The sequence below is a fragment of the Clarias gariepinus genome, chromosome 8 (assembly GCF_024256425.1).
Source record: "Clarias gariepinus isolate MV-2021 ecotype Netherlands chromosome 8, CGAR_prim_01v2, whole genome shotgun sequence".
Classification (NCBI taxonomy): domain Eukaryota; kingdom Metazoa; phylum Chordata; class Actinopteri; order Siluriformes; family Clariidae; genus Clarias; species Clarias gariepinus.
The window spans coordinates 7,112,720-7,123,543 of record NC_071107.1 but is presented as its reverse complement, the minus strand read 5'-3'; the positions used below and the strand labels follow the sequence as shown (position 1 = coordinate 7,123,543).

The 10,824-nt window shown below is 41.2% G+C and overlaps 1 protein-coding gene across 2 annotated transcripts in view; it reads left to right on the top strand.

The window, feature by feature from the left end:
* The first annotated feature begins 2,848 nt into the window (after positions 1 to 2,848).
* bnc2 (basonuclin 2) overlaps positions 2,849 to 10,824 on the top strand; it is a 172,796-nt gene continuing 164,820 nt past the window's right edge. For both annotated transcript variants that reach the window (XM_053501896.1, XM_053501897.1), the window contains exon 1: positions 2,849 to 3,058. In XM_053501896.1, the coding sequence (XP_053357871.1) occupies positions 3,056 to 3,058 (3 nt within the window). In that variant the 5' untranslated portion in view covers positions 2,849 to 3,055. The remainder of the gene's footprint in view (positions 3,059 to 10,824) is intronic.

The following is a 10,824-nucleotide window of genomic DNA, read 5'->3' as shown; positions in this document are numbered from 1 at the left end:
TCACCAATCACTACACGTCGTCTTGGTGTGTGTGTGTGTGTGTGTGTGTGTGTGAGGAAGAGAGGGAAAGAAAGAAAAAGAGAAAAAAAAAGAGAGAATTTTGAGCTATTTTGCACCATCTCCTCATCGAAGAGTGTCTTGGTTCAAAAGGGGGCGGGGCTTACGTTACACGATGTCACCATTAACATAAAACCAAGCAGCAGGTTAAGCATTTAAACGCTTTTTCACTTTCATCGAGTGTTCTGTTCCTTGCACACCACAGCAATTTACCGACTATTATACTTTCATTAGTTAATAAAGACAAGACATCTTACTTGTCTTTATTCGTTTAGGATTAATTTTAATGAGTGACTTCCTGTTCTCACTTGCCCACATTACAGCAGCTACGAACACGCTTGCTCTGCAGAGCGCAAACTCGTGTTTTAAGACTAATAAGATTTTAAAAAAATTGCAGCTTGTCCTGTTACTGAGACATCTAAACTCCTCTGTCCTCAAGACCTACAGCTTTACCACTGAAACTGGAGACTCCTTCCACTGACCCTTGCAAACAATAAACAACCTCATACACAGAAATAAACACATCAATGTGAATGAGCTGTTGCTATGGAAATGATGACGTGTCAGAGTGAATGCATAAACATAAACCTACGCTACTGCCAGAGCTGCTGTTAGAGAGAGACACCTTCTGAGCAATCAGGAGAAAGAAGTCAGCTGCTCAACAACGTGTTGTGTTAAACACTTACATAGTGAATAGAGATAATGTTCAGATATACTTACAGTGTGTGTGTGTGTGTGTGTGTGTGTGTGTGTGTGTGAGACACCTTCATGTGAACTGGCTGAGTGAATGTAGCCTTTATGCAGCTGAAGGTTCTTGAGTAAACACTGAAGAAACACACATCGAAGACAAAATGTAGTCTTTGCAGTTCTCACACCACAGCAAAAAAGTCTCATTCTTTATCATCATCATCATCATCATCATCATCATCACCTTTATCTTCATCATTACCATCCTCAATATCATCATCATCATCACCTTTATCTTCATCATTACCATCCTCAATATCATCATCATCATCATCATCATCATCACCATCATCACAATCATCACCTTTATCTTCATCATTACCATCCTCAATATCATCATCATCATCATCATCCTCACCATCATTACCTTTATCTTCATCATTACCATCCTCAATATCATCATCATCATCATCCTCACCATTATTACCTTGATCTTCATCATTACCATCCTCAATATCATCATCATCCCAATCATCACCTTTATCTTTATCATTACCATCATCATCTTCCTCATTCTCATCATCATCACATTCATCATCATCATCATCATGATCATCATCTAGGGTTATCCATCATGATCATCACCTTCATCATTATCACATCATCATCATCATCATCATGATTATCATCATCATCATCTAGGGTTATCCAACATAATTGTTTGTCATAATCACCTTCATTACCATCATTACCATTATCATCATCATCATCATCACCTTTGTCGTCATTATCATCATCATCTTCACCATTATCTTCACCATTATCATTGCTATCATAATTGTTATCACCATTATCAACTAGGGCTCTCTGTCATGATTGCCACCACCCTGATTATCATCATCATCATGTTCTTGATCATCTAACAGTAGAGGAATGCGTTACGGTCCGCCTCAGCAGCTGAGGTTTTGTTGTCTGTTTTTCTGCTCTCCCCTGGTGTACAGAGTGTTGATGTCAATTAGTGTAGCTTTGCAGTCAGCTTGAACCAGACTGGATCTCTTCCCCTTCTCATATGTTTAGGATTACTGCTGTCCAAAAAAATAATACTTGTGTGTTAATTATTCAGGAGTTCCATGTCTATGTATAATATTTTTATTATATTTATTGTAATATTACTTTATTATATAAACTAATTTAAAATAGAAATTGTATATTATGTTTATTAAATTTATATATTTATCTTTTTTGCATTGTTTTACAGAGTTTATTGTTAATGTAAAAGTGTTGCGCTCAAAATGTCTGAATATTTATTGTATTTTTTTGTGCAAAGTTTATTGTAACACAAATAAACAAGAAAAAAAAAACAAACAAACTCATAAATAAAAAAAAAATTAATTAATTAAACTCATATTTATGTTTTATGTTTTTAAATATATTATTATATGTTGATGTGTTCGAGAGCTGTTTTGATGTATAATTGCGGTACAGTACTGTTTAAAGTTTAAATCTTAGGTCATGTTTATTGTCACTGTCATACAGTATTTTTGTGTATTATACAAACTAAAACAACAAATCAATTAAAATAAACCAAAATAAACGAGTTGAAGAAAAACATAAACAGTAATGACATTTGATTATTTTATTTCATAGTTCTATTTAATGAAAGTTAAATAAATTATAATAATGATTAAGAAATTACATTTATGAGTTTATGCAAAGACATAAATTCAAAAATATTTATTAAAAAACGTCTACTAGTCAAATATTACATGCACTAGATTACTTTCATGTAATATTTGACTTGATTATATAAAATAAATTCATAAAAATCTCTAACAAAACAACATTATATTACAGTTGATTATTATTTATTGATTTATTAGATAAAAGGAAAAAAGAAAAAAAATGTGTGGCTGGAGGGTATGAGTTTAGGAACTCTTTAAACAAACACACACACACACACGCGCGCTTTTACGCACTCCCTCAGGTTACACACGGAAGGCGCGGAAGAGAGAGAGAGAGAGAGAGAGAGGTGCTGATTTAGCAGAATTCTGTGTGTGTGTGTGTGTGTGTGTGTGAGGTCTCCACCGCGCGCTTGGAGAACAGATCCCGTGTTTCTCCGCTTTGCTGTGACTCCGGATATGAAGCCGTGCGACAGCTCTGTGTGTGTGTGTGTGTGTGTTCCAATCCGGCAGGAGGAGTGAAGCAGGACTGAGAGACTGAAGCTCTGCGTTACGGGACTGACTTTATTATCAACACACACACACACACACCGAAGAACCCAGAGTGCGCGCGCGCCATCCAACATGCAGAAATGGTAAGTGATGATGAGGAAGATGAAGATGATAACGATGATGATGATGATGATGGCTTTGAAGTTTATTTTCACTTTGATGTTTGTTCTTGAATTTCCAGTTTGTAACGACACGCAGCGAGTTTAACGCACGTGCGCTACGGAACGTTTGACCGCCGTGGTTTAAGGCTCGGGATTTACTCGCTCTTTCGACAAACACGAAATCAGAGACAGAAACGCGGATAAGTGTGTGTGTGTGTGTGTGTGTGTGAGAGAGAGAGAGACGTCTGAGCGCGCGCCGGAGTGTGAAACTTTTATTTACTTTTCAAACATTTTTGAGCAGAAAGTTTTGGAGCAGAGGAAACTAAAAGCAGTGAACTCCAGGATCCTGAAATCCTGAGAGTGATCATAAACACGGCTTACTGTTCCTACTGTGTGTGTGTGTGTGTGTGTGTGTGTGTGAACAAACTTGACTTTCTGTACAGTAAGTGCATTTAGTACTTAAAACCTCCCGATTTGACACAGTTTATAAATATCAAAATAAGACAAAAAATTTAATAAAACTTTCTTTTTTTTCTTTCTTTCTTAAACATGAAAACATGCCGAATATGTACACTAAATATGTCCTTGTATGTGATTGAATCTGTCGATCTATCTATCTATCTATCTATCTATCTGTCATACTTACATTAGACTTTTTTTTAATGACTAAAGAAACACTGAAAAACAAAACACAGTTAAATTAGAAACTTATCACACACTTAGGTTGAAATCATTAAAACGTTTTTTTTTTGTTTTTGGGCTGCCCCACATATTTCATTTTGGCAAGTTTTTTTTAGGACGTCTACCTTACACATGACGCAAGTAATGAGAGTTTATTTCAGTTGAGAGATTATTTCACTTCTAATTTAACATATGGCGGCACAGAGACTTTGTTCTTAGTGCCGTTGCCTTGCATCTCAATTGTTTCATTCCCGCCTCAGGTCTGTGTGCATGGAGTTTGCAATTCCTCCCCGTGCTTCAGAGTTCTCCAGTTTCTTCCCATAGTCCAAAGACAGATTAGGCTAATTGGCGTTCCTAAATTGCCCATAGTCTGAAGGTGTATGTGTGAAGTTAACTGGATGTCCTACCACAGTTGTAATTTTGGGAATAAGTACAATGGGCACCATTGGCCTCTATGGCCCCTAATTGGACTACAGAGGTTACTATACATTGATTGTATATTGATAGTATACAGAAGTTTGCGTTTATGTACGCTCTCTGACAGGGTCTGTAAACAGCTTGGGAAATTCCAGGGAATTATGTCCTGTCTTTAAAATCTTCTGATAGGCTGGTTGATATCATTTGAATTAATTGGGGGTGTAAAACCCATGGATGTACTTCAAATTTACTGCCGTTTACTTTGGCATCATGTGAAAATTAAACGAACTCAAGATAAACCTCAGAAAAACAAACAAACTTGTGGACATCCATAAGTCTGGTTCATCCTTGGGAGGAATTTCCAAATATCTGAAGGTACCACATTCATCTGTTTTAAAAAATATTATGCTAGTATAAACACCATGGGACCAAGCAGCCCTTTTACCATTCAGGAAGCATACTTTGAAACAAAAAGTACAAATCAATCCCAGAAAAACAGCAAAGATGAGACTGATATCGACATAACCTGAAAGGCTGCTCAGCACAGAAGAAGCCAATGCACCAAAAAAAAACCACCAGTTTGCAGGGCTACATGGTGACAAAGATCTTACTTTTTGTAGTTTGACCATAATGACACCATTATATCTGGAGGAATTTGGGGAGGATTAATAGTGAAGACCACCATCCCAACCATGAAGCACGGAGGTGGCAGCATCATATTGTGGGTTGCTTTGTTCCAGAAGGGACTGATGCACTTTCACAAAATAGATGGCATCGTAATGAAGGAAGATTATGTGGATATATTGAAGCAATATCACAAGACATCAGCCAGGATATTAAAACTTGTGGACACAAATGGACAACGACCCCAGGCATACTTGACAAAATAAAGTCCAGGTATTGGAGTGGCTCTGACCTCAATCCAATAGAACATTTGTGAGCAGGTGTGTGAACAAGGAGACCTACAAACCTGACCCAGTTACACCAGTTTTGTCAGGAGAAACAGGCAACAACTCCAGACCCTTTTTGTGAGAAGCCTGTGGAAGGCGACCAGAAACATCTAACACACAAGTTACACAATTTCAATGCAATATTACCAAATACTAACTGTGTATGAACACTTCTGAGCCACTGGGAATGTGATGAAAGAAATAAAAGCTGCAATAAATCTTTCTCTTTAGTTTTATTCTGACATTTCACATTCTTAAAATAAAGTAATGATCCTAACTCAACTCAGTCAGGAAGGTGTACTCAGATTAAATGTCAAAAACTGAGTTTAAATGAATTTGGATGAAGTGTTTGTAAACTTTTGATTTCAGCTGTGTATAGTACATGATATATGATAAATAAATCCAGCTGAGATGATTTTATCTAAAAGTTTTATGCATCATCGAGCTGAATTGTGATATGAGTAGAATTTGTAAATGAGCTTGTAAAACCTGTTAATAACAAAACACATTAGTCTGTTTTCACTCCCCTTTTGTCTGTGCTGTTTTCTGAAATAAGTTGTTTACTGAAAGTGGAAGACTGAATGATGAGACAGAGAGAGAGAGAGAGAGAGACCAGTGGTTTAGGAAGCAGTGATTTAAGAAGCAGTGATTTAAGCGCTACTCTCCAGCTGTTTTGTGTCGCTCGTCCTAAAATAAAACTCAGGCTTTCAGAGAGTTGTGTTCTGGGGTATCAGTAGTCCTCCTGTTGTCCAGTGGACAGAGTGCTCCTGTTGTCTCCAGTGGTTGTGGACGAGTGGTCCAGTTTTCTCTTGATGGCGTGGACAGAGCTCTCTTGTTGTCTCTAGTGAGCATGGACCAAGCTCTCCTGTTGTCTCTAGTGAGCATGGACCAAGCTCTCCTGTTGTCTCTAGTGAGCATGGACCAAGCTCTCCTGTTGTCTCTAGTGAGCATGGACCAAGCTCTCCTGTTGTCTCTAGTAAGCATGGACCAAGCTCCCCTGTTGTCTCTAGTGAGCATGGACCAAGCTCTCCTGTTGTCTCTAGTGAGCATGGACCAAGCTCTCCTGTTGTCTCTAGTGAGCATGGACCAAGCTCTCCTGTTGTCTCTAGTGAGCATGGACCAAGCTCTCCTGTTGTCTCTAGTGAGCATGGACCAAGCTCTCCTGTTGTCCTACTAGGCATGGACCAAGCTCTCCTGTTGTCTCTAGTGAGCATGGACCAAGCTCTCCTGTTGTCTCTAGTGAGCATGGACCAAGCTCTCCTGTTGTCTCTAGGGAGCATGGACCAAGCTCTCCTGTTGTCTCTAGTGAGCATGGACCAAGCTCTCCTGTTGTCTCTAGTGAGCATGGACCAAGCTCTCCTGTTGTCTCTAGTGAGCATGGACCAAGCTCTCCTGTTGTCTCTAGTGAGCATGGACCAAGCTCTCCTGTTGTCTCTAGTGAGCATGGACCAAGCTCTCCTGTTGTCTCTAGTGAGCATGGACAAAGCTCTCCTGTTGTCTCTAGTGAGCATGGACCAAGCTCTCCTGTTGTCTCTAGTGAGCATGGACCAAGCTCTCCTGTTGTCTCTAGTGAGCATGGACCAAGCTCTCCTGTTGTCCTACTAGGCATGGACCAAGCTCTCCTGTTGTCTCTAGTGAGCATGGACCAAGCTCTCCTGTTGTCTCTAGTGAGCATGGACCAAGCTCTCCTGTTGTCTCTAGGGAGCATGGACCAAGCTCTCCTGTTGTCTCTAGTGAGCATGGACCAAGCTCTCCTGTTGTCTCTAGTGAGCATGGACCAAGCTCTCCTGTTGTCTCTAGTGAGCATGGACCAAGCTCTCCTGTTGTCTCTAGGGAGCATGGACCAAGCTCTCCTGTTGTCTCTAGGGAGCATGGACCAAGCTCTCCTGTTGTCTCTAGTGAGCATGGACCAAGCTCCCCTGTTGTCTCTAGTGAGCATGGACCAAGCTCTCCTGTTGTCTCTAGTGAGCATGGACCAAGCTCTCCTGTTGTCTCTAGTGAACATGGACCAAGCTCCCCTGTTGTCTCTAGTAAGCATGGACCAAGCTCCCCTGTTGTCTCTAGTGAGCATGGACCAAGCTCTCCTGTTGTCTCTAGTGAGCATGGACCAAGCTCTCCTGTTGTCTCTAGTGAGCATGGACCAAGCTCTCCTGTTGTCTCTAGTGAGCATGGACCAAGCTCTCCTGTTGTCTCTAGTGAGCATGGACCAAGCTCTCCTGTTGTCCTACTAGGCATGGACCAAGCTCTCCTGTTGTCTCTAGTGAGCATGGACCAAGCTCTCCTGTTGTCTCTAGTGAGCATGGACCAAGCTCCCCTGTTGTCTCTAGTGAGCATGGACCAAGCTCTCCTGTTGTCTCTAGTGAGCATGGACCAAGCTCTCCTGTTGTCTCTAGTGAGCATGGACCAAGCTCTCCTGTTGTCTCTAGTGAGCATGGACCAAGCTCTCCTGTTGTCTCTAGTGAGCATGGACCAAGCTCTCCTGTTGTCCTACTAGGCATGGACCAAGCTCTCCTGTTGTCTCTAGTGAGCATGGACCAAGCTCTCCTGTTGTCTCTAGTGAGCATGGACCAAGCTCTCCTGTTGTCTCTAGTGAGCATGGACCAAGCTCTCCTGTTGTCTCTAGTGAGCATGGACCAAGCTCTCCTGTTGTCTCTAGTGAGCATGGACCAAGCTCTCCTGTTGTCTCTAGTGAGCATGGACCAAGCTCTCCTGTTGTCTCTAGTGAGCATGGACCAAGCTCTCCTGTTGTCCTACTAGGCATGGACCAAGCTCTCCTGTTGTCTCTAGTGAGCATGGACCAAGCTCTCCTGTTGTCTCTAGTGAGCATGGACCAAGCTCTCCTGTTGTCTCTAGGGAGCATGGACCAAGCTCTCCTGTTGTCTCTAGTGAGCATGGACCAAGCTCTCCTGTTGTCTCTAGTGAGCATGGACCAAGCTCTCCTGTTGTCTCTAGTGAGCATGGACCAAGCTCTCCTGTTGTCTCTAGGGAGCATGGACCAAGCTCTCCTGTTGTCTCTAGGGAGCATGGACCAAGCTCTCCTGTTGTCTCTAGTGAGCATGGACCAAGCTCCCCTGTTGTCTCTAGTGAGCATGGACCAAGCTCTCCTGTTGTCTCTAGTGAGCATGGACCAAGCTCTCCTGTTGTCTCTAGTGAGCATGGACCAAGCTCTTCTGTTGTCTCTAGTGAGCGTGGACCAAGCTCTCCTGTTGTCTCTAGTGAGCGTGGACCAAGCTCTCCTGTTGTCTCTAGTGACTGCTAGAGACAGTAGCTGCTTGTTAGCAGTGAACACAATTTGTCTGTGAGATATTCAAGGTTGCTGATTGGTCAATGCTGCTATGATCATTACATCTCACTTTCTTTCTTTTTTATATTATATGTAAAAACAAAAACAACTGGGAATAACAGAAAAAGAGCCAAATGGACAACAAGAGAGAAAAAAGGAAAAACAAAGGCGCAAAGACACAGTAGGAAAGAGAGACAAATATATAGACAAGAAAGGCAAGAGAAAGACAGACTCAAAGAACATAGACAGGAAGGAGGGCAAAAAAGAGCTTATAAATGAAAGAAGCAGAGCATAAGAGAGAGAATAAATACCTGAGAGAAAGAGAGAAAGAAAGAGAAGGGAATAAATGAAAAGAGAGAGTGAGAGGGATGGAGTGAGGTTAAAGTGGAGGGGCAGAGAGGGGCAGTGGGGTGGGCGTGATGGTTAGACGCTTCAGTAATCAGACAGACAGGTAGCCTCACTGAGACCGGCTTAATGAAGAGCAAGTCCACTCAGCTGTGTGTTCTTTGACCTCAACACACACACACACGCGCACACACAGGGCTGATTTGATCTTGTGGCTCGGCTCAACTGAAGAGCTCTCCTCAGTGTCTCAGGAGAGTTTACATTAAAGCGGCAGTTAGCAAAATCGCTAAGCTGCTTTAACATCTTGTTTAGCTGTAGCTAGACGCAACTGTGTGTAACAGTTCTTTGTATATTTCGCCACCTGGCCCCGCCCCTAAGATCTCTGAATGGTTATCCACCTGGCCCCGCCCTCTTATTTCTCTGTATATTTATCCACCTGACCCCGCCCCTCAGTTCTCTGTATATTTATTCACATGGCCCCACCCCTTAATTCTCTGTATCCACCTGACCCCGCCCTCTTATTTCTCTGTATATTTATCCACATGGCCCCACCCCTTAATTCTCTGTATCCACCTGACCCCGCCCCTTAGTTCTCTGTATATTGATCCACCTGACCCCACCCCTCAGTTCTATGTATATCTCACCACCTGGCCCCACCCCCTCTGAAAAAAAAATCAACAGTGTTAATCAAACATCTGGTTTTTACATTTTACAGAGAATCTCCTGAGACAGAAAACATGTGCGCGCACGCTCACACACACACACACACACACACACACACACACCGCAAATATGACAGAAAATCATTTACTGTCGGCCACACCCCGTGTGTGTGTGTGTGTGTGTGTGTGTGTGTGTGTATTTGGTTCAGACAGGTATTTGGTACTCGCCCAGCTGTAGCAGCTCAGTGCAAAGCATCATGGGTACACACAGCAGAGTGGTGTGTACGGCGAATCCAGTAACCACAGGCAGCCAAGCTGAAAGTCTGTGTGTGTGTGTGTGTGTGTATGTGTGTGTGTTAGTGATATTAGGATTTAATAATATTTATATTAATCTAAGTTTGTGATAGTTTTAGAGGAAGCGGCATGTGAGCGCGGAGCAGAGTTCAGGAGGTGAGAGTGTTAAAGGTGAATCAGTGTGTAACTTCATCACGGCACACAGCAGGAGCTGCGCTAGATTTAAAACAATACACACTCAGCGGAGGTTAATTACATTTTTAACTCGGCTCAGGGACAGAGAAATCAAATCCAACACACACACACACACACACCTACACACACACACACACACAGTGCTGTAACATGAAGTGTTCTTTGAAATGTAACATTTCTTTTCAGTTTTTTTGTCCAAGGCTTCAGTATGTTTTAGTTTTTTTTTTAAAGAATGTCTTTAAGATCAGAGATTTAAAGATAAAAAATAAATGTTTTTATTACAAAATGTAATCTATATAAATGTAATCTTATATAAACACAGTGTGTGTGTGTGTGTGTGTGTGTGTGTGTGTGTGTGTTAGTGTGCATTTGTGTAAGAGAGAATGAGAGCCATAGACGATGATAAAAGTAAGATCCTAGTGATTGAGGAATAAAGGAGGAGATGGAGAGAAGATGTACAATAACAAAAAGAATATTATATATTATAATATTTTTTTATATAAAATTATAAAAAGAATTTTATACCTGTCATAAAACAGGTATAAAATCTCTAGAGAAAAGAAAAGATATAAACAAATAAATGACTAAAGAGAAATTACCAGAAAGAAATCAAGAAAGAAATAAATGACATTTGAAGAGAGAAAAATATAATATAAATATAAAAATATATAAATATAAAATAGATACAGTATGAGGGAGAAAGATAATCATAGAGAAGCAGACAGGCAGACAGTGAGGCAGACAGATAGACAGACAGAGAGAGAGGCAGACAGACAGACAAACAGGGAGGCAGACGAAGAGGGAGGCAGACAGGTATACAGAAAACAAGGTGGCAGACAGACAGAGAATGAGGCAGACAGGTAGACAAACAGATAGACAGGGAGGCAGAAAGACAACCAGGAAGGGCATACAGACAGACAA